General features: G+C 45.6%; 1 protein-coding gene across 1 annotated transcript in view; it reads left to right on the top strand.

The window, feature by feature from the left end:
- LOC144509329 (exostosin-1-like) overlaps nucleotides 1–16361 on the top strand; it is a 297668-nt gene extending 281307 nt beyond the window's left edge. The window contains exons 10-11 of the mRNA XM_078237999.1: nucleotides 1272–1443; nucleotides 15327–16361. Coding sequence (XP_078094125.1) covers nucleotides 1272–1443; nucleotides 15327–15512 — 358 coding nt within the window. The 3' untranslated portion in view covers nucleotides 15513–16361. The remainder of the gene's footprint in view (nucleotides 1–1271; nucleotides 1444–15326) is intronic.
- The last annotated feature ends 8603 nt before the right edge of the window (nucleotides 16362–24964 follow it).

A 24964-nucleotide genomic window follows, 5' to 3' on the forward strand; every position in this document is an offset into this window, starting at 1 on the left:
CAGGAGTATGGTGACTAGGGGATTTTCACAGTAACTTCATTGCAGCGTTAATGTATGCCTAATTGTAACTAATAAATAATCTTTACTTTTACATGGATCATCCAGGAGTAATTATGCGTTCATAATCATGTGCAGGAACATGAGCTGGTTTTATGTTTACAGTTATGGAGGCCAAATGAAACCTTAAGAAAGGAAGAACTTGCATTTACATAGTGCCTTTTGCAAACTCAAAATCTTCCAATGTGCTTTACAGCCAATGAAGAGCTTTTGAAGTGTAAACATTGTCATAGTTTTGGAATTGTATAAATGAAGATCCCATAAACAGCAATGGGATAAATAGCAAATTAATCTGTTTTCAGGTGTTGCTTGAGGAGTAAATATTGGCTCCTAAATGCGGGAGAACTCCCCCGCTCCTCTTCAAAATAGCGCATGGGATTTTTTTACATCAACCCAAGAAAGCAGATGGAGCCTCAGTTTAACGTCTCATCCAAAAGACAGCACTCCTGACACTGAAGTACAGGATTATATTCTCAGGCATCTGAAGTGGGCTTCAACCCACAACACGGTGGCATAGTGGCTAGCACTGCTGCCTCACAGCGCCAGGGACCCAGGTTCAATTCCAGCCTTGGGTCACTGTCTGTGCAGAGTCTGCATGTTCTCCCCATGTCTGCGTGGGTTTCCTCCGGTTTTCTCCCACAGTCCAAAGATGTGTGGATTAGGTTGATTGGCCATGCTAAATTGTCCGTTAGCACCGGGGGGATTAGCAGGGTAAAATGCGTGGAGTTGCGGGAATAGGGCCTGGGTCGGATTATGGTCGGTGCAGACTCGGTGGACCGAATGGCCTTCTTCTGTACTGTAGGGACTCTATGATTCTATGTGCAGGATAGGTGGATTGCCTGTGCTAAATTGCCCCTTAGTGTCCAAAGATGTGTAAATTAGATGGATTAGCCATGAGAAATGTGTGGGGTTGCGGGGATAGGGCAGGGGAGAGGGCCTGAATAAGATACTCTGTCAGAGAGTTGGTGCTGACTAGATCTCTGCAAGGATTCTATGAGTCTGACTCAAAAGATAAGAGTGCTACCACTAAGACCTGGCCTTCCTACGCCGCATGAGCTCAGGAAGTGAATGCTGGACCTTTTTCTGTTGTATGACTCAGTACCTCACATTGACTGGTGCATTTCCGATCCAGTCAGCAGGGGAGCTGCACAGAACAGCCAACTTTTGACCGCCGTCCATGTTTTCTGAACTCATTTTTTTCTGTGCCTTCACAGATATTACCATCACCTGTTCACACATTACCTGCCAATAAGTCTACACACACTCTTAGACCAGACCGCCAACTGCGAAGACATCCTGATGAATTTCCTAGTGTCAGCAGTCACTAAGCTTCCCTCAATTAAAGTCACGCAGAAGAAACAGTATAAAGAGACATTGATGCAGCAGGTACGTCAAGTTATTTTACCTCATAAGAGAACCCCATGGATAGGATATTTACTCCATGGGTGTTCCAGGAATGTAACTGAAAAATGGGATCTGAAGGGTTTTAATCAGTAGAAACTCTTCCTACTGGCAGGAGAGTCATTAATTAGCTGGAGTATTATATCTTAATTCTGGGCAGCACAGTTTAGGAAGGATGTCAAAAGCTTAGAGAGCGTGCAGAAGTGATTTACTGTGGAAGGGAAGATTCTCAGCATTGGGAGTGTGGAGTAAACCCTTTAATGACTAGGTTAATATGTGACTGCAGGATGAAGCAATGAAGGGCTATCTGGGCTTGAAGAGTCAATGGAAAAGAAGGGGTTAAGACATTAGGCGGCCATTCAGCCCCTTGAGTCTGCCCTGCCATTCACTGCGATCATGGCTGAATTTAATTCAAGTTATAACTTAACTGAAGTGTAACTTAACTAACTTGGAGAGGCGATCGCCTAGTGGTATTATCGAGAGACTATTAATCCAGAAACTCAGCTAGTCTTCTGGGACCCAGGTTTGAATCCTGGCACGGCAAATGGTGGAATTTGAATTCAATTTTTAAAAAATCTGGATTTAAGAATCTACTGATGACCATGAAACCATTGTCAATTGTCGGGGAAAAACCCATCTGGTTCACTAATGTCCTTTCGGGAAGGAAATCTGCTGTCCTTAGCTGGTCTGGCCTACATGTAACTCCAGACCCACAGCAATGTGGTTGCCTCTGAATGAGGGGAACTAGAGATGGGCAACAAATGCTGGCCAGCCAGCAACACCCATGTCCCATGAATGAATGGAAAAAAAACTCCACATACCATGGTACCATATCCCTTAAAACCCAATACATGCAAAACAATTTTCTCGATCAGTCTATTGAGGGACTAACTGAGGAATGAGCTATTTTAGATCCAGTATTGTTAAATGAGAATGGGCTGATCAGTAATCTGGTTTTAAAGGAGCCTTTCAGTAGACGTGCCCACAATATGACGAATTTGACATTAAGTTTGAAAGATGTGGTTTAATCTGAAACTTGAGTCTTAAATCTAAACAAAGAAAACTACAAAGGTACAAAGGGCAACTTGGCTGTAGTAGATTGGGAACTACATTAAAAAGTATGACAGTAGACAATGGCAAGCATTTAAGGAACTAAAAAATGGTTTACAACAAATATAGATTCCATTAATGAACAAAAACCCAACAAGAAAAGTGATGTAACTAAAAGTGATTTAAATAAATGGTGGGGGGGTCAATATCTGGCGAGGGGATTAATTATATGTAAATGGATTAAAATGTATTTAAATTTGGGCGTGAACCTCTTTATGTACACAAAATATCAGAAGTCGCAATCTCACCAGCAAGATCTGCAACTTCTGGGGTTTCGCCGAATCTTGAGCCCCCGGCGCCGTTCCCGTGGGTGGTGAACATGGGCTCAAGATCGCCCTCTGAAAGTCAAATTGCAGATGGAGCAAGCAATTAGGAAGGCAAATGGTATGTTGGCCTTTATCACAAGAGGAATTGACCAATGAGGTCTTGCTGCAATTGTATAAAGCCTTAGTGAGACTGCACTTGAGGTATTGTGTACAGTTTTGGACCGTTTACCTAAGGAAGGATATACTTGCCATAGAGGGAATGCAACAAAGGTTTACCAGACTGATTCCTTTGATGGTTGGATTGATCTATGAGGAAAGATTGAGGAGACTGAGTCTGTATTTGCTAGAGTTTAGGAGAATGAGAGGGTCTCAATGAAGTGTACAATATTCTTACAAGGCTCGACAGGGTTCGATTCCCGGCTTGGGTCACTGTATGTGTGGAGTTTGCACGTTCTCCCCATGTCTGCGTGGGTTTCCTCGAGGTGCTCTGGTTTCCTCCCATAGTCCAAAGATGTGCTGGTTAGGTGTATTGGCCATGCTAAATTGCCCCTTAGTGTACTCGAACAGGCGTCGGAGTGTGGCGACTAGGGGATTTTCACAGTAACTTCATTGCAACGTTAATGTAAGCCTACTTGTGACACTAATAATAAAAATAAGGAACATCTTAATGGAGGAAAATGAGGCAGAGAAATTTGGAGAGGGGATGCCAGAGCTATTGGAACAAGCAGCAGAACTCACAGCCACAAATAGTTGAACAATTAAAATTGGGATTGCTCTTGAAGCCAGAATTCGAGGAACTTGGAGTTTTGGGGTTGGAGGAGAATACAGCGATAGTGAGGGATAAGGCCATGGAAGGATTTGACAATAAAGATGATAGTTTTAAAATCTACTACTTTTTGTGAGAGAGAGTTCCATGTTTCTACCACCCTTTGCATGAAGCAATAAAGAACAAAGAGAACAAAGAACAGTACAGCACAGGAAACAGGCCCTTCGGCCTTCCAAGCCTGTGCCGCTCCTTGGTCCAACTAGACCAATCGTTTGTATCCCTCCATTCCCAGGCTGCTCATGTGACTATCCAGGTAAGTCTTAAACGATGTCTGCGTGCCTGCCTCCACCACCCTACTTGGCAGCGCATTCCAGGCCCCCACCACCCTCTGTGTAAAAAACATCCCTCTAATATCTGAGTTATACTTCGCCCTTCTCACCTTGAGCCCGTGACCCCTCGTGAACGTCACTTCTGATCTGGGAAAAAGCTTCCCACCGTTCACCCTATCTATCCCCTTCATAATCTTGTACACCTCTATTAGATCTCCCCTCATTCTCCGTCTTTCCAGGGAGAACAACCCCAGTTTACCCAATCATCCTCATAACTAAGACCCTCCATACCAGGCAACATCCTGGTAAACCTTCTCTGCACTCTCTCTAACGCCTCCACGTCCTTCTGGTAGTACGGCGACCAGAACTGGACGCAGTACTCCAAATGTGGCCTAACCAGCGTTCTATACAGCTGCATCATCAGACTCCAGCTTTTATACTCTATACCCCGTCCTATAAAGGCAAGCATACCATATGCCTTCTTCACCACCTTCTCCACCTGTGTTGCCACCTTCAAGGATTTGTGGACTTGCACACCTAGGTCCCTCTGTGAGGAGAGTTTTGGCTCTACTTTTAAGGTCATGCCCCCTTGTCTAAGATTCCTCCCAAACCAGCAGAGAAAGTATCTCTCTATTTGCTCTGTCAGTAGGAAGAATAAAAAGACCTCGATTAAAGATACCCTTGGATGAAGACATATTACGTAGTCTCCAATTAGCATCAACATTTGAAACAGCGACTGTTTGAAGGGAGGGTGGGGCGAGATGCTGGATTAGGGATAAATAATTAGATAGAATGTCAGGCACATATTATAAAGAACGCATGATTAGAAATAAATTCCAGCAGTTGGCATTGGTTCCATGATTCCATCGCTGAGTAATTATAGTGTCATGGTAATATTCCAGTGATAAGTCTACTGGCTGACTATTTTTGCCATGATCAATAATCACTCATGATTAAGCTGGTGAATTCCTAATAACAAGTTGGAACAGGAACGTTCTGCTGGCATCAGCAGTTGTGTATGCTAGTTGTGAAAAATTATCCATTTGCAATATTTATGTCTGGCTCAATTTAATTAAGCGTGCTGCATGCAATTCTTAATTAAAGCATTTTAAATAATAGATATGATCCTTTTACATTTAGTTGTTAGCAGCACTGCCATTAGTGTAGCATTAGGTAATTGATTCTAACTTTGTCCTTTGCTCCAGCAGCCAGTTTATATTAATAAACACATACGTATTAAAGTTAAGCTCCCTCCATGATTAGTTTGAGAGAAGTAACGAGAAACTTTGTTATCTAGACTTGTAATTCCAATGCTCTTGTGTTCAGCCTCCGGTCTTTTATGTTCTGCCAGCTTCAGCTCACTCAAAACTCTGCTACCCACACCCTAACTCACACTAAGTCCTGCTCATCCATCATCCCAATGCTCACGGACATACACTGGCTTCCCAGTCTGGCAACACCTCAAATTTGAAACTCTCATCCTTCCATACCGTTGCCTCAGCCAGCAGTCCCGCCCCCGCCCCCCCCACCCCCGTCCCCCCTGCCCCTCTGCCCCCCCCCCCCACCACCACCCCCTCACCCCCACCACCATCACCACCCCCACCCCATTCACTGTATCCTAGAAACTCTGCACTTCTCCAATTTTGGCTTAATGCAATCCCCTATTTCTATTGCTCCATCATTAGCAGCTGTGTCTCAATCAACTTGGTGCTAAGCAATTATATAAGACCTTTAATGTAAAACATCCCAGGTCCTTCACAGGAGCGTTACCAGACCCATTTTGACATGAGCCACATTAGAAAGTATTTGGACAAATGGTCAACAGCTTGATCAAAGAGTAGGTTTTAAGGAGTGTCTTAAAGGAGGAGAGAGAGAGGAGAGAGGTGGAAAGGTTTAGGGAGGAAAACCAAAGTTTAGGGCCTTGACGGATAAAGTCCAATGGTGGAGAAATGAAAATTCAGGATGTGGAAGAAGCCAGAATTAGAGGAGTGGAGAGATTTCATAGGGCTGGAGGAGATTACAGTGATAGGGTAGGGTAAAGCCACGGAGGGATTTTAGAACAAGAGCCAACATCAAGTCAGTCCATGCAGCAGATACGCTCGTGAAGGGAAAGAATTGCAATCGCGATTCTGGAAAATTGCAGTAGCATCTGTCTATTAAAACAGTGGAGACGACGGATCAAACTCTCCACCTCACTGATCGGTGTGACAGTGCCTGTGAAGGTTGGAAGAAGACGTACCTGAGCTGAGGGGGAGAAGTTGAGCACAGCCCTGGAATTTCCTGGCGAGTTCCCAATCTGCGGCAACACCTTTGCTGAAAGTGCAGCAGAAATGTGGGGCAGAATCTTGTCCTGTTCCTGGGAGTGTGAAGCGAGATGAGTGATGGAACTTGACTGGGTGAGAAGCCAAAGATCAGCTTCACAACAGTGGGATGAAACAAAGCTATTAAATTCAGGGAAGTTGGAAGGCGCGGGTTAAGCATCTCGATGGCAAGTATCAGGAAGTCATTTTGCATGAATTTGCTTAACTTCATTGTTAATGTAAGCCCAATTGTGACACTAATAAATACGAGAGATGAAATTGCTGGGCCTCTGACGGAAATCTTTGTCGCTTCTTTGGACACGGGTGAGGTCCCTGAGGATTGGAGGATAGCGAATGTGGTCCCGTTGTTTAAGAAGGGTAGCAGGGATAACCCAGGAAACTATAGATCGGTGAGCTTGACGTCCGTGGTAGGGAAGTTGTTGGAGAGGATTCTTAGAGACAGGATGTATGTGCATTTAGAACGGAACAATCTCATTAGTGACAGACAGCATGGTTTTGTAAGAGGGAGGTCATGCCTTACAAATTTGGTGGAGTTTTTTGAGGAAGTGACAAAAACGGTTGATGAAGGAAGGGCCGTGGATGTCGTCTATATGGATTTCAGTAAGGCATTTGACAAAGTCCCTCATGGCAGGTTGGTTAAGAAGGTTAAGGCTCATGGGATACAAGGAGAAGTGGCTAGATGGGTGGAGAACTGGCTTGGCCATAGGAAACAGAGGGTAGTGGTCGAAGGGTCTTTTTCCGGCTGGTGGTCTGTGACCAGTGGTGTTCCGCAGGGCTCTGTACTAGGACCTCTGCTATTTGTGATATATATAAATGATTTGGAAAAAGGTGTAACTGGTGTAATCAGCAAGTTTGCGGATGACACGAAGATGGCTGGACTTGCGGATAGCGAAGAGCATTGTCGGGCAATACAGCAGGATATAGATAGGCTGGAAAATTGGGCGGAGAGGTGGCAGATGGAGTTTAATCCGAATAAATGCGAAGTGATGCATTTTGGAAGAAATAATGTAGGGAGGAGTTATACAATAAATGGCAGAGTCATCAGGAGTATAGAAACACAGAGGGACCTAGGTGTGCAAGTCCACAAATCCTTGAAGGTGGCAACACAGGTGGAGAAGGTGGTGAAGAAGGCATATGGTATGCTTGCCTTTATAGGACGGGGTATAGAGTATAAAAGCTGGAGTCTGATGATGCAGCTGTATAGAACGCTGGTTAGGTCACATTTGGAGTACTGCGTCCAGTTCTGGTCGCCGCACTACCAGAAGGACGTGGAGGCGTTAGAGGGAGTGCAGAGAAGGTTTACCAGGATGTTGCCTGGTATGGAGGGTCTTAGCTATGAGGAGAGATTGGGTAAACTGGGGTTGTTCTCCCTGGAAAGACGGAGAATGAGGGGAGATCTAATAGAGGTGTACAAGATTATGAAGGGGATAGATAGGGTGAACAGTGGGAAGCTTTTTCCCAGGTCAGAGGTGACGATCACGAGGGGTCACGGGCTCAAGGTGAGAGGGGCGAAGTATAACTCAGATATCAGAGGGACGTTTTTTACACAGAGGGTGGTGGGGGCCTGGAATGCGCTGCCAAGTAGGGTGGTGGAGGTAGGCACGCTGACATCGTTTAAGACTTACCTGGATAGTCACATGAGCAGCCTGGGAATGGAGGGATACAAACGATTGGTCTAGTTGGACCAAGGAGCGGCACAGGCTTGGAGGGCCGAAGGGCCTGTTTCCTGTGCTGTACTGTTCTTTGTTCTTCTGTCTGTTTCTGTAGCTCATTATTCCTGGAACTTCTCAGTCTTTTCTCGCTCACAGTTGTGAGATCTTTTCTCCTGCAGACAAACAGAAGGATTGGGCGTTATCCCAAATGGTCCATGCCGTAACGATGACATTGTCATCCTGTGCCCACACACACGCACACGTATGCGCACACGTGTGCGCACACACTATCCTGCACAGCGTGGAGTGACTCCCACATTCAGTCCACTTTTCCCATCTGATCCTGAGGTCTGCAATCCCAGCTCCTATCTGGAATCCCTGTGCATTCGTACAGAGTAAGAAGTCTCACAACACCAGGTTCAAATGGAGAGGATCTCCAAGAAGATCGCGCATACCGACACAAGTGGAGAGGATCTCCAAGAAGATCGCGCATATCGACAACTTTAACCTGGTGTTGTGAGACTTCTTACTGTGTTCATCCCAGTCCAACGCCGGCAGGTCCACATCATTTGTACAGATACAATGCTTGCTACCTTTATGAGAGCCAGCTTGCATGAAACCTAAGTGCCACTTACCCTTGCAGCTAGCAGCAGATCATTCATCCTCTCTCTGCACTGCCTGCAGGTTCTGCTGTTTCCCCACAGCTGTTGACATGTGCTGTCACCTCCATCCAGGCCTTCTTGGTCAGACAGGAGGGCCTGCTGCTGCCATCCCTGGAAACAGGACCTCCTGCTTTTCCCAAATGGCCTGGAGGAGGTCTTGCAGCGAGGCATCACTGAACTGTGGGGTCACCCTCCATCTATGGTCTTTTACATGGGGGGGAGGAAGGGATCTGTTTTGGGAGCCGACAAGAGGTCAGGGAATCCAGAAGTGAACAGTTGAAGAGGGTGTATATGCAACTGAGGAACCAAACACGACAAACTTCCAGTGAAACTCCTAACTTGAAAGGAATGAATTCCGTTAAATAAGGCACACAGACCTTTGATCCCATGAGGTAATGATGGGGGTGTCAAATTCATACCCACCCCTACTACAAGATTCACCACACTCCTGTTGCATGCATACCTAATTCGCTGATCACTATGTCATTGTGCTAGCAACACCGACCCACCCATGAACCAATGTAACGCTCGCTTCTGGTCCCACTGCTGAGTGTCTATTCCAGAATGGAGGATTCTGCCTGGGGTTTCAGATAGTTTACCAGCAAAGTTACAGTAGCATGCCCCTCCCCACCCTCCCAACAGCCCTCCACCCTCCCTTCCCCAACCCAGAGGTCAGACCCCCTTACACTTGTTTATAGCATTAGCCATGGATGAATGGGTAGCATTATCGTCACTGAGTTGCAAGGGAGACCATTCAAGTTCCACCCTAAAGACTTGAGCGGATGATCTCGGCTGGCAGCCCAGTTCAGGTCTCAGGGAGTGCAGCACTGTCAGAGATTCCGTCCTCCAGACAAGACTTTGAATCAAGGCCCCATCTGTCCTCTGAGATGGACTGAGAAGATCCCACAGCAATATTCTGAAGAGGCGCAGGGGAGTTGTACCCATTGCCCTGGCCAATATTTATCCCTCAAACAACATTATAACAGATTATCTGGTCATCATAATGCTGCTTTTGTGGGAGCTTGCTGTGCACGAATTGATTGCTGCATTTCCTACATTACCACTGGTTCTTTACTGGCTGTACAGTACTTTTGGAAACCTCTGGGGACATGAAAGACACTATATAAAGCAAGTTATTTTTGGCCTACTCCATGTCCCCATTCCCCTCCTCCACCTTCCCCCAACTCACCTCCCCTCCCCTCCATTTCAAGGATACTGCTGGCCCCTACTTCCAGCAGCATTTAACACCCTTGTAACAATCAGAATAGATTTTATAAGCAGAGCATCTGGAATCCAGACGCCAATATTTCTCTTGGTGAGATATCTTGAATCCAAATCAAGACATATTGCAAACTTTCCCACAGAATTAACCCGAGGACTTTTCCAGATGTGTACATGGGATTAAGATCGAGTTTCCGGGTCACTGAGGTCTCACTCCCATTGACACTTATCAGGGTAGTGTCATGAATATGTGGCTGGACCAGTAATGGGGAGAACAAGTTCCAATCCCACTGTGGTCATTTGAGAATTTAAATTCAGTTTGAAACAAAATCAGGAAATAAAATGTGACCATGAAGCTGTTTGTGTTTTGCTAAAACCCAACTGGTTTGTTAATGTCCTTTTTGGGGGAGAAACCTGTCATCCTTACCTGGTCTGGCCTATACCTGACGTCAATCCCACACCAACATGGCTCATAACTGCCCCAGATTAACAGTTGAAATCAGTTCTAACAATACCTCACAGAATTGCGAGATCCCCTTCTCTCTCCTCTGGCGGCACGTGGCAGAGTGGTTAGCACAGCTATCTCACAGTGCCAGCGACCCAGGTTCGATTCCTGGCTTGGGTCACTGTCTGTGTGGAATTTGCATGTTCTCCCCATGTCTACGTGGGTTTCCTCCAGGTGCTCCGGTTTCCTCCCACAGTCTGAAAGACGTGCTGGTTAGGTGCATTGACCCGAACAGGTGCCGGAGTGTGGCGACTAGGGGAATTTCACAGTAACTTCATTGCAGTATTAATGTAAGCCTACTTGTGACTAATAAATAAACTCTCTAAATAGCAACATGCATTTCGGTAAAGCAGCATGATGGCACAGTGGTTAGCACTGCTGCCTCACAGTGCCAGGTACACGGGTTCGATTCCTGGCTTGGGTCGCTGTCTGTGTGGAGTTTGCATGTTCTCCCCATGTCTGCGTGGGTTTCCTCCGGGTGCTCCGGTTTCCTTCCACAGTCCAGAGATGTGCAGGTTAGGTAGATTGGCCATGCTAAATTGCCCCTAAGTGTCAGGGGGACTAGCTAGTCTAAATGTGTGGGGTTATGGGGATAGGGCCTGGGTGGTATTGTGGTTGGTGCAGACTCTATGGGCCGAATGGCCTCATTCTGCACTGTAGGATTCTATGATAACTATGAAAACATTTTTAACATATTAAAAAAAAGTCCCAAGGCATTCACAGGAGAGTTATTGAAAGAAATATGGAGCCCATTAAGGAGTTATTAGGACAGTTGATGAGGCAGATTTTAGGGAGCAACTCAAAGGATGAGAGAGAGTTTGAGCAGAAGAGCCTTTGTGAGAAACTATAAGAGTGAAGGGCGGCACGGTAGCACAGTGGTTAGCACTGCTGCTTCACAGCTCCAGGGACCTGGGTTCGATTCCCGGCTTGGGTCACTGTCTGTGTGGAGTTTGCACATTCTCCTCGTGTCTGCGTGGGTTTCTTCCGGGTTCTCCGGTTTCCTCCCACAGTCCAAAGATGTGTGGGTTAGGTTGATTGGCCATGCTAAAATTGCCCCTTAGTGTCCTGAGATGCGTAGGTTAGAGGGATTAGCAGGTAAAATGTGTAGGGATATAGGGGTAGGACCTGGCTGAGATTGTGGTCGGTGCAGACTCGATGGGCCAGATGGCCTCTTTCTGCACTGTAGGGTTTCTATGATTCTATGATTCTATGACCCATGCAGCTGAAGACATGGCCGCCACTGGTGGGACAATAAAAATCGGGGATGGACAAGAGGCCAGAAATGGGGGATCACATAGATCTTGGAGGGTTGTAGAGAGAGGAAGGGTTGAGCACAAAACTGCTGCAGTTTAAGAAAAAGGCAAACCACCATCTCAGGGCAACTAAGGGATGGGCAGTAACTGCCAACATCCTGAGAATTAATTTTAGAAGAAACTCTGCAGTAAGATTTCTGAGACTAACCTGGGGGTGAAAGGGGGAGGAGGTGGAGCGGGGCCTTCTGTCCACTGTATACAGGAGCCAGATGATGCCATGAGAATGAATCAACCTTGCTGTCTCCCTGTCTCATTTCTCATTTGGAAACCATGGCTACGCAGTCAAGCCCAGAAAAATGGTTGAACTCAGAGCCTTTATTGACCAAAAGCTCTGGAGAGGTCCATGGGCAATCTGAGGAGTTACAGAGAGTCTACGGCTGGGATCTTCTGGTCCTGTCAGTGGCAGGTATTGTCACAGCTGGGACAGGAAAATATGGAGAACCATTGACATTTCACAGCTTTCCAAATTATCCCATCCTTCCCTTAACATCGCCCACCAGTGATAGAGTCGAAAAATCCTGGCCTAAGTAATTGCCTCCCCGCCCCCCCCCCCAACACACACACACACACACACACACACAGTCGGGATTCTTGCCTGTCAATAACCTGCGGATCCTGATGTTAACCTTGACTCAGTGACCAGCACTTTCCTCAAGCTCATAGGTTCAAATCCTGACTCCAGAGGCTTGAGCACACAATCTAAGCTGACACTCGCAGTACCGTACTAAGGGAGCACCGCACTCTCTGAGGTGTCATCTTACAGATGGGACGTTAAATGTAAGCCCTGGCTGGAATTTTCCCATCCCACCCATCATGGGAAACATAGCAGGCGGGCATGGACCATGCAAAGGTCCATTGACCTCGGGTGGGATTTTCCAGCACTGGGGTGAGCGTGGCCGGAAAATCCCGCCCCGTATCTGCCATCTGGGGTAAAAGTTTCCAGAGTACCACTTCAACAGGAAAAATTGCAGTGGTGAGAGGGAATGGAGGCGAGAAAGGGTTTACATTCCCAGGCAAGCTTTCTCTTGTTACCCTGTCCAGCAGTAAGAGCGCTCAGCATTGCCACTTTAAGGGTTCAGCATTTTGCCACGAGCCTTCTCTGGTGAGATCAAGTGGATGGAATCAGTTTTCAAGACGGTACTTGCTCATTCATTCTATTCCCTTCGCAGCTGGAAGTGGGATTGATTTCTGGTTCGATTGGATAGGCAGACCTGTGAGATTTAGACACCATCATTCATGGGTTGAACTAACACTGACATGGAGCAATCAATGATGTGCTCACTGTGGACGGAAGGTTTAGTAATCATACTACCGTCCCTTGTTGTTGATATATTATTGATTAACTCCTGCTGAATAATTTAGGGGCTGTAATTCTAGTAATGACTAAAGTAAATGAATTCCAAAAACCTGTGCCCTTAGCATTAACAACTTGGACCCTAACAGCGGAATTTATTCAGTAGGACAAATATTTGCTGTGATGTCTGGTCATAGAATTTTATTTAAGCACTACCTGCTCTGAATTATTTGCTGTTTCATTGGGCTTATTTTTCTCAGCAGCATGGTACCTGGATGTACTCTGTAGGAACACTGAGTAATGAGAAACTCCAAAAGAAATATCACTGGGTCAAATTGTGCCCAAGTAAGCCACCAATTGGCCTTCTGTTCATTTAGAATTGCCCTATAACCTGGTTAGAGGTGCAAACTGAAAATGGTTCGGTGAGGGCAATCAGAGTCTGCTTGCCAACCGATCAGCACTCTCTTCTCATGCAGTAGAAATTGTTGTGCCCTTTGAAATTTGGTATTCTTGTGTCTCTGTCCTGATGAGTGCAAGATGAAAAGCTTTGACAGTATGACTTATAAAGTTAAAAATTATTCATTAGTCACAAGTAAGGCTTACATTAACACTGCAATAAAGTTACTGTGAAATTCCCCCAGTCGCCACACTCGGGCACCTGTTTGGGTCAATGCACCTAACCAGCACATCTTTCAGACTGTGGAAGGAAACCGGAGCACCCAGAGGAAACCCACGCAGACACGGGGAGAACATGCAAACTCCACACAGAAAGTGACCTAAGCCGGGAATCAAACCGGGTCCCTGGTGCTGTGAGGCAGCAGTGCCAACCACTGTGCCACCCTGTTGCCCCCCATATTCAGAAATTCTTACCAGGGATGCTAAAGAGGAGCTCTCGCTTGTACGAAACAAACAGGGCAGCATTGAGCAAGTTCAGGAGATTCTCAGCTCGCACCATTTCTCTTCATCCCCCGAATCTGCTGAATAATTCCAGCATTAACATGGCGCGCATTGCTAAACACGCCAATGTTGTTCTAGCATCAGTTCTCTCCACAGATGCTGACTGACCTGCTAAATGTTTCCAGCATTTTCTATGTTTCAGGTTTCCTGCAGTTTTGTTTTTGGTAAGTTAGAGTTAGTAAGATCCAGCAGTGAATCAAACAAATGGCCTTCAGAGCCTATTTTAAAAGTGTTGCTATGAATGGGAGGAAGCAGAGTTCATGACCAAAACTACAGCAACATCTCCCGATAAAAAGCAAAATGATTTCTCCAGCAAAACGCAGTGAGTAGAGAACGGTCACATAATTCAATTATGTGCGTAAGATCGATCCCAGTCACTTACAGCAGTGTGATCTCCAGGCATGATTGATGAGGGAATAAGACATTCTCCATTCTGGCCGGGAATAACAGAGTCCACTATGTTCAGTCATATATTACCGGATGTCCTATGTTGTTGGTCACTGAGTTAGAAATAGCACTCTATCCATTTACCAGCTTTAAGGAGAGATGACATGGATTCAGAGACATTTACAGCACAGAAGGAGAACATTCGGCCCATCATGTCCATGCAGGTCAACAAAGATCTGATTACGCTAATCCCATTTTCTAGCACTTAACCCATAGCCCTGGAGGTTACAACAACACAAGTGAAAATCTAAGTACTTCTCAAATGTTACAAGAGTTTCTGACTCAACCATCCTTTCAGTGAGTTCCAGACTCCCACCACCCACTGGGTGAAAAGTTTCTCAACTCCCCTCTTAATCTTCTACCTCTTACCTTAAATCAATGTCCCCTGATTATTGCTCCCTCTACTCAAAGTGCCTTTCTATCCACCTCTATCATAGTCTTATACACCTCTATCAGGTCTCCTCTCAACTTCGCTGCTCTGAGGAAAACAGCCACAGCCTATCCAACCTTTCCTCATAGCTCACCTACATGTACGCCCCTGCACCTGTGGAAAATAAAACAAGATCTCTGGTCTGTTCATGTTTAATTTCCCAAACTATCAGGAATCTCGCACCTCATCCTCCCTCCTGACCAACATTGCCAATTGCTATCCCAGCACCTCCCCACCGCACCCCCCATGTCCCACCGCCATCCAGTAAAAACAGTCTTTTTTGCCATCTCCTTGTATCAATACTAATGGACAGAAATGTTTGAAGAAAATTGAGGGGGTGGGGGGTGGAATTCACATTTGTTTTCATGTCCCTTTGATTTTCTTTGCTCTTGTGTTTGCTCGGTGTCATGTGTTAGAGATTATCCCTTTTAACAACCCTACTGAGACTCTGAACCCAAAATGCTTGCTTCAGAACTGGACCTGGAATGAGTTTATAAATGCAGGTGTATAACCCTGAGACAAAGCACAGAGTTTTGTTCTAACTGAATTACTTTCCATTTCTGACTTGATTGTGTTTTTCTTCCTGTTTGCGCAGGGGTCAAAGAGCACTCTCTGGGCCAATCCAGATCATTTCACACAGAGACAGAACTGCATTAACACATTTGCCAGCTGGTTTGGCTCCATGCCCCTCATACAGTCACAGCTACGCCTTGACCCCGTCCTGTTTAAGGATCAAGTCTCCATCCTTCGGAAAAAGTACCGCGATATCGAGAGACCTTGAAGGTGACGGCTTTGAACATTCCCTCTCTGTAGGCCTGGCCAGTGGGCATCGCAGGGTCAAAGGTCTTCTCAGAAGGACGCAAGACAAGTACGAACAGATCAAGGCTCCAACGGGCTTAAACCTTTTAGACAATCTTCCGCAAAGCCTAAAAGAACAAGCCAACTGACTTTATTTTTTAAATCACTGTTATTTACTACAACACAATCCATGTGGAACTAATAGGAACATGATCTATCTCTTATCAGGGGAAGTTTGGAAGACGTTCAGAGAGGTGGCCCATATCCTTCCAGAACTGGTTATGCAGTAAGTTCACATCACAAGACTGTGCTTAAGCTAATTCTAATAAAGTGAACCAGTTCTTCTCGGATGTGTTTATTATAACTTCCTTTCGATGAAAGATTGTGTGCTGGTTATTTATAGGCCTGAATCATAAATGGACCATTATTAAATCATGCTGTGGATTGAGAGTTCTCCAGGGTAAATGAGGAAACTGGATAAACACATAATATTCAAGATTGCATTATTTTTGCTGTCAAGCTAAGAAACCTGTTACAATCAACTGATATAAAAATTGGGTGCCAACCAGGTGAGTGCCAGAGCCTGAATAACATTCCCATGTGCAGGAGTCTTCATTCTGGACCAGTTTGATGGATATAGGTGGTATAAAAAGAAGAGGCTCCCCTGCTGTTATCATATCACAGTCTGTCCAGCACAGACCAGTTTACATGAAGATTCAGTGAGTTGGTTTTAATGGCAAATTGTTCACTGTTTAAAAGAAAAGTATGATTCAAAATGAAAGATGCATGTTGCTGCCCACAGGATTATGTTGTATTAAATTACATTTTGTCCAATGGTGTCGCATTGCGTTGAATAATTTAGCAGAGGCCTTTCCAATCTACCTCAGAAACAAGCAGCCTTAGACTCTTGGAGCACAGAAGGCCATTCGATCCATCATATCAATGCCAGTTCTTTAAAAGAACTATCCAATCGGTCCCATTTCCTCAAAGCCCTCCAATTATTTTCTCCTTCAGGTATCCATCAAACATATTCAATGTAAACTTTCAAAAAAAGCATATTGGCTGGAATTCTCCGGCTGTTCACGCCGGCGGGATTCTCTGGTCCCGCCAGTGTGGGGTGACCAGAGAATCCCGCTGCTAACAAATGACGTGCCACCTCCTACTGGCGGGAAACACACGGCTGGGAGGCCGGAGAATCTCACCCGTTCAATCGAATTCTTTTGAAAGTTCAGAAGTTAATATTGAGTTTGCTTTCACCACCTTTTGAGGCAGTTCATTCCAGCTCATTATCTCTGGCTGTGTAGAAAGACAAATCACATCTCTCCCCTGGTTCTTTTGCCAATTACTGTAATACAGCCAATTAGCCTCGCAGGAGAAAAACATAACAGCTTTGCAATTCCATTGTGTAAATTAAGAATATTGAACACTTAATGTGCTCGTGTGGAATTACATTGTCCACTCTTTCAGCTGCATTTATTTAATTAAAAATAAACTGGTTGCTGCTGTTTAAAATAGCAAAGATGCACATTACATTGAATGTTCATTCAGTAATTTTTGGGTGGTGTAGGTTCGAGGCCAATGTGAATTCCATTCCTCAGGAATTGTTAAAGGGTCAAAGGCAATTGCCTTGGTTTGAGGTTACTTACTGCCCATTCCCATCTTTGGGATGTGCCATGTTGACAGGCCAGGTGGGCAAACCATAGTTTATAGCTCCAATGCCTGGAACTGCATTTATCACCATTAAAACCATTCGTTCACAGATTTGTGGGGTCACACGAGAACTGCTCCTCTTTTCATTCACTCACTGGACATTGCGAGAAAGGACAGCATTTATTCATAGAATCATAGAATCACTACAGTACAGAAGGAGGCCATTCGGCCCATCAAACCTGCACAAACAACAATCCCACCCAGGCCCTATCCCCTTAACCCATGTATTTACCCCACTAGTCCCCCTGACACGAAGGGGCAATTTAGCATGGTCAATCCATCTAACCCGCACATCTTTGGACTGTGGGAGGAAACCAGAGCACCCGTAGGAAACCCACGCAGACATGGGGAGAAACTCTACAGACAGTCACCCGAGGCCGGAATTGAACCCGGGTCCCTGGCGCTGTGAGGCAGCGGTGCTAACCACTGTGCCACCGTACCACCATTTGTCCATCGCCAATTGGCTATGCCACCTTCTTGAGTACAATAAAGTGGCATGCTTGGCCATTTCAGAGGGTGGTTAAGAGCCAATCACTTTACACTCCCTTTGATTGAAGGAATGGAATATTATGCTTGAGGCACCGGGGATCAATTCCTCAGAAATTTTCATCTAAATATCTAACACTTGCAACATTTTCAGGCTTACTTATGGAAACAATAATTTAATTACATCAGACATTTGCAGTCATCCACCTCACAGTTCTCCCCGCACAGACACTATCATATTCACTCACAGTCCTTTGCACACACATTCAATCTTCCATGAACACGTTCACAATCCTCCTTGCACACATTCATAGTCCTTCAAATATCATTATTCACCACTAACATAAACACAGAGGGTGGGATTTTCTAGTTCCGTCTCCCCGCAAGCATTGTGGAGGGCGGGATTGAAAATTTGATGGACCTGCAAAACATCTGCGCCGTCCCTCCCCGGACAGTCTGTACCGTCCCTCCCCAGACAGTGTGCACTGCTCCTCCCCGGATAGTCTGCACTGCTCCTCCATGGACAGTCTGCACCGTCCCTCCCTGTACAGTCTGCACCGTCCCTCTCCCGACAGTCTACACCCTCTCTCCCCAGACAGTCTGTACCATCCCTCCCCAGACAGTCTGCACTGCTCCTCCACGGACAGTCTGCACCATCCCTCTCCAGACAGTCTACACCATCTCTCCCCGGACAGTCTGTACCGTCCCTCTCCAGACAGTGTGCACTGCTCCTCCACGGACAGTCTGCACCATCCCTCTCCAGACAGTCTACACCATCTCTCCCCGGACAGTCTGTACCGTCCCTCTCCAGACAGTGTGCACTGCTCCTCCCCGGACAGTCTGCACCATCCCTTTCAGCTTTACCCGGCCACTGCTCCACTCTTCCCGTTAACTCTTCCTTCTTCCTTGGTCATCCTCCCTCACAACTTTTGCCGCCACCACCCGATCTCACGAATGTTCTGGAATTTACAGACGCTCCCAAAGAGAAGATTGCAGCGGTAACTCACTGTTAATGATGGGAGAAGTCACCTCGCCAAACACACCACCAATCATTAATCATGAATGTGAGCATTCTAATTTCTCACTGGCGGGGGAACTTGATTCCGTCGAGGTGGACTTTTAATGAGCATGAGCGACATGCTAATGTACACAAAACACTTCCCAACATTGTTCATCAGGAATCTCAACCCAAGTTTCACCCACCTCTAAAGTCCCGAGAACACAATGGGGCAGCATGGTGGCACAGTGGTTAACACAGTGCCAGGGACCTGGGTTTTGTTCCCAGCTTGGGTCACAGTCTGTGTGGAGTTTGCACATTCTCCCCGTGTCTGCGTGGGTTTCCTCGGGGTGCTCTGGTTTCTTCTTACATTCTGAAAGACGTGCTGGTTAGTGAATTGACCCGAACAGGCACCGGACTGTGGCGACTAGGAGAATTTCACAGTAACTTTATTGCGGTGTTAATGTAAGCCCTACTTATGACTAATAAATAAATAAACTTTAACATAACTATCATCGCTAAAGTTCATCCTGCTATTCGGAAACTGATTTTTGGCCTCCTATCATTTAACTTCACCCACCCACCAAGCTTTGCACTGCTGGTAGGACTGGGAGATTCTGCCCACTAACACAATCTTCCACACTCAGTTCCATACACATCCCTGCAGACAGAGACACATTCACACGAAACACTCAAACAATTTTCCATTGTGCATTTCCAGCATCACATCACATTCCACAATCCACACATAAGTACAATTTACCAAGCATATCCACACACCAAGCTCACAATCCTCACATTCACATCAGCCTCACAATCCACACACATGCACACACCAACCCTTAATCCAAACCCTGCAGCCTCACATCTGTACACACAAACACACAAAATATCACACGGTGACACAGTGGTTAGCACTGCTGACTCACAGCGCCAGGGACCCAGGTTCGATTCCCGGTTTGGGTCACTGTCTGTGTGGAGTCTGCACATTCTCCCCGTGTCTGCATGAGCTTCCTCCGGGTGCTCCGGTTTCCTCCCACATTCTGAAAGATGTGCAGGTTAGGTGCATTGGCCATGTTAAATTCTCCCTCAGTGTACCCGAACAGATGCCTGAGTGTGGCGATTGGGGGATTGTTCATTGCAGTGTTAATGTAAGCCTACTTGTGACAGTAATAGATAAACATTACTTTAAAAACTTTAATATCGTCCACATGCAGGCATTCTGCCTCCTCACACAGGCACTAAATCTTTTCTGTGCACTGATTCTTAAACACCCTTGTATGCTCTAACAAACTCACAACCCAGCTCCTGAATACTCCTAACACCATCCTTCAATATAGAGTCAAATTGTTTTTTACACATTGCTTCCCCCAAGCCAGCCCTTCAAACAATTTTTCTACGGTGTGTTTATTGAATGTTGAACTTTTCCACGCTCCACGATATTGGCTTGATTCATCGTCACTCGATCTGCTAGAAGTGGCAAAAAAAGAGATGCAGAGAAGTTGGGGCAGAGCGAAGGTCAAATGGCAAACACCTTGAACAGCTCAGTGAGTTCCAAATCCAAACTATTGGCAATTAGCACTGCTGCTTTACAGCGCCAGGGACCTGGGTTTAATTCCAGCCTCGGGTCACTGTCTGTGTGGAGTTTGCACATTCTGCCTGTGTCTGCGTGGGTTTCCTCCGGGTGTTCTGGTTTCCTCCCGCACCCCAAAGATGTGCAGGTTAGGTGGATTGGCTATGCTAAATTGACCATTAGTGTCAGGGAGACTAGTGGGGTAAATACATGGGGTTACAGATATAGGGCTTGGGTGGGATTGTTGTTAATGCAGGCTTGAAGGGCTGAATGGCCTCCTTCTGCACTGTAGGGATTCTATGAGAGGGTGGGTTAACCTGAACTGATGAGCACAGGAATAAATTCCACTGGATGCTCCTATGGTGAAGGTTGGAGTGCTGTCTGAACCTCTAGAATAGTTTCACTGAAAAAACTGAAGGTAACCAACAAGTTCAGTTTACAATAATCATTCAATCCAGTGACAATGAGACCAGATACAAAAGTTTGACACACAAGGGGCGGGCGCAGTTAAAAGTAGCAGCCGATTGTAAAGAATAGAACTCATCATCCAACCAATGGGTCCTGAGGCTACAGCAATGACAGATTCCAGTCCTTAGCAAAAGCTTCCTCACCCGACACAGCTCAAACACAGTGAAATGTGGGAGAAATGCCAAGGCTACATGCAGCTAAAACATACAATCATATAGCACAGGAGGAAGTCAATGCTGGAGGCAGTGGCCGACTGGTATTGTCACTGGACCCAAGATAATGCTCCTGGGACCCAGGTTCAAATACCACCACAGCAGATGGTGAAATTTGAATTCAATAAAAATTTGGCATAAAAAGTCTAATGGTGTCCATAAAACCATTGCTGATTGTCATAAAAGCCCATCTGGTTCATTAATGCCCTTTAGGGAAGGAAATCTGCTGTCCTTACCTGGTCTGGCCTACATGTGACTCCAGAGCCACAGCAATGTAGTTGACTGCCCTCCGAAGTGGCCCAGCAAACCACTCAGTTCAAGGGTGATTAGGGAATGAATGTAGGCATTGCCAGCAACATCCACATCCCATGAAAGAATAATTTGTGTGGCCTTTCTCCCATTTTCATTTCTAAATCTCTCTGATGTGAGTGTTGCAGACATCCTGTGAATGTTTAACCACTGCCAAGACGCATTAACAACAGAGAAATGCATCAGCTCACCTCGTGGGTGGACATATAATACTCAAACCAACCAATCAGTTACTTTGAAATGTAATTGCCATTGTGTAGATAAACATGAGAAGGAATTCTTGTGGTGCAGTGGGTGGTGCCCCTGCCTCTAAACCAGAAACTCTGGCCTGATGGCCAAGGGAAGGAGTCTGTATAATCTAGCAAAACAGGTTGAGGATCAATCTGCAAAATCCTTCCAACATACACCAATGGCAGGTGGCAAAAGCAGGAGAGATTTCTGGTCAACCACATGTTGGAAAAGGAATTGACGCCTTTATTATCACTCTTCAGAGTTCCGGACCATCACAGACACGTATAGTGCACATTGCCAGAGCAAATGTGACTCCTTGGAGGGCCAGTTAGCTCATTTGATTGGACAGCTGGTGTGGATCTGTTTGGGACCAACAATTCCATTCTGGCAGGTGTGGATTTGGGAACTGCCTCCTTGTCCTGTGGGGGTCATGGCCCAGTGAGTGTGATTGCCTTTGGGCTAAGAACAGAAGAAAGTTGTGACCACCATTTTGTACACAGCAAGATCCCAAAACTAGCTTATGAGACCGATCAGTTAATCTATGTTAGTGATGGTGGTTGAGGGTTAACTATTGGCCAGGAGACTGGGGTGAGCACCCTGTCCTTCTTCAAAATTGATTGCCATGCAATCTTGGATATCCACCTAACCATTGGAACATATACCCGGGGCCCTGGCTTCACATCCCATCCAGCGGAAGGCCGCTCCCACAACCAAACACTGGCAGTTATTACAAAAGGAAAGGAGTTGGATGTGATAGAATCAAACTGAGATCTGGCATAAATGATTGTTTCCATTCTTATAACACCTTTAATGCAAAGAAACCTCCGAAGGCACATCACAAAATCATAGAACATTTTAAGTCAGAGCAGAACAGCTGTTTTATTGTCCCAGCTCTTTAATAGATCTATCCAGGTAACCCCACCCCTCAGCTTTATTCCATTGGACATGTACATTTTCTCTTCTTCCAATATTTATCCAATTTCCTTTCGAAAATGATTATTGAATCTGCTACCACTAACCTTTCAGGCAGTGCATTCTAGACCATAATAATTCTGTGTGTTACCACATTTCTTCACATCCGGTTCTTTTACTTGCAGTCTGTGTCCTTTGGTTCCCGACTCTTATGCCACTGAAGGTGGTTTCTCCTTATTTACTCTGTCAAACTCTTTGTGATTTTGAAACACCTCTATTAAATCTCCCCTTAAATATCTCTGCTCTGAGGAGAACTATCTCAGCTTCTCTGCTCTCTCCAGGTGGACGACAAATTAAATCCAGCTCATTCTTGTTTTACTTTAGATGAGATAGTCATCCTGCATCAACGTCATCTCGCACTCTGAGGAATGAAGTCAATGAGCAGTTTTAGATGGCATGAAATGGGACAGAAACATTCCCAGCGCACCAAGAAAACTTCCTATTCTCCTTATAAAAGTGCCAGGGAATATCATTCATGCTGGAACAGATGTATCACCTATGCTTGGGAACTTACACTGAGGCGTGGGGCTCCCACCCACAACTCCCACCCAGAGGATGGCACAGTGGTTAGCGCTGCTGCCTCACAGCTCCAGGGACCCGGGTTCAATTCTAGCCTTAGTTGGCTGTGTGGAGTTCTCCCCCTGTCTGCATGGGTTTCCTCCGGGTGCTCCAGTTTCCTCCCACATCTGCCAAAGATGTACAGGTTAGGGTGGATTGGCCATGCTAAGTTGCCCCTTAGTGTCCCAAGATGTGTAGGTTAGATGGAATTAGCCACGGTAAATGTGTAGAATTACAGAGATAGGGTGGGGGGAGAGGTAAGATACTCTGTTAGAGAATTGGTGCAGACTCGATGGGCCAAATGGCCTCGTCTGCACTGTAGGGACTCTATGATTCTATGAGATGAGAGTGCAACCAACTGAACAAATTTGATGTGTATTTTACATTATAGTGAACAAGGGAGAGTGCCCAGGCCAAACCAGCCAAATGATTTGGGTTAAACTCTTCCTGCTTCCTGAGACATTGTGTTGAAATAGAAGCCATGAATAGAAGATAGTCACTAACTCAATAAGAAATACAGGAAAACATTCTTTACCGAGAGAGTGGTCAGAGTGTGGAGCAGGTGAGGCAAATGCCATAGATGCATTTCAGAAGAAGCCAGGTAAGTAAGTCAGAGTGAGAAAGGAATATTATGTTATGCAGATTGGCTGAGGTGAAACCAGGTGGGAGGAGACTCAAATGGAGCATAAACACTAGCATAGACCTCTTGGTGCAATGCTCTGTCTCCGTGCTGTACATTCTTTATGGCTTTATGGTTTTATCAAAATGGTTTTGAACTGGACAGATGACACCAATCCAAGGGTACAATAGGGGAATACAATCAACTTGTGTTATGAAAGGCTAAGAAGGTAGTGGAAAAGAGCAGGAGAATGCAAAGGAATCTAAAGAGATAAAAGAGAATAGTGGGAGAGGCGATGGCCTAGTGGTATTATCATTAGACTATTAATCCAGAAACTCAGCTAATGTTCTGGGGTCCCAGGTTTGAACCCTGCCACTGGCAGATGGTGGAATTTGAATCCAATGAAAAATCTCTGGAATTAAGAATCTACTGATGACCATGAAACCATTGCTGATTATTTGGAAAAAAACCCATCCAGTTCACTAGTGTCCTTTAGGGAAGAAAATCTGCTGTCTTTACCTGGCTTGGCCTACATGTGACTCCAAGGCCACAGCAATGTGGTTGACTCTCAACTGCCCTCGGGCAAGTAGGGATGGGCAATAAATGCTGGCCAGCCAGCGACGCCCATGTCTCATGAATGAATAAAACAAAATGGAGGCTTGAGGAGAGAGGGACAGCTGAGGAGCTGTGTTAAGTAGACATTAAGCAGACCAAAGATGTGCTGGCTAGGTTGATTGGCCATTCTAAATTGCCCCTTAGTGTCCCGGGATGCATAGGTTAGAGGGGTTAGTGGGTAAATATGTAGGGATATGTGGATAGGGCCTGGGTGGGATTGTGGTTGGTGCAGACTCGATGGGCTGAATGGGCTCTTTCTGCACTGTAGGATTCTATGATTCTATGATTAAATAGAAGAATCAGTTCAGTATATTTGAGCATTCAACTTGACAATGTATTTGAAAATGAGTAAAGCTACTCAAAAGATTAGAGTAATGCAAAAATGTTGTTGGTTCAACTGCATATACCATAGGTGGAATTATTTATATACTAACGTGTGATTCATGGACCTGAGGGGAAAGTGGTCTAGTTTACAAGAAGCTGCAAACAGATAAGGTTAATAGGAGAGGTTAAGTTGCCTCTGGTTCTGTTTATAATATAAAGAGTGGAGGCAACGGTTCTGTAGGGGATCTTCAGGAAACCTTGAGAGAGGGATGAGGAAAAGTTGCAAAAGCAGAATAGACTATGTAGTGTGCACTACCTACATGGTGCACTGTAAGAATTTGCCAAGATTCCTTTAGCAGGA

Source organism: Mustelus asterias, chromosome 21 (assembly GCF_964213995.1).
Source record: "Mustelus asterias chromosome 21, sMusAst1.hap1.1, whole genome shotgun sequence".
NCBI classification, from domain to species: Eukaryota; Metazoa; Chordata; class Chondrichthyes; order Carcharhiniformes; family Triakidae; genus Mustelus; species Mustelus asterias.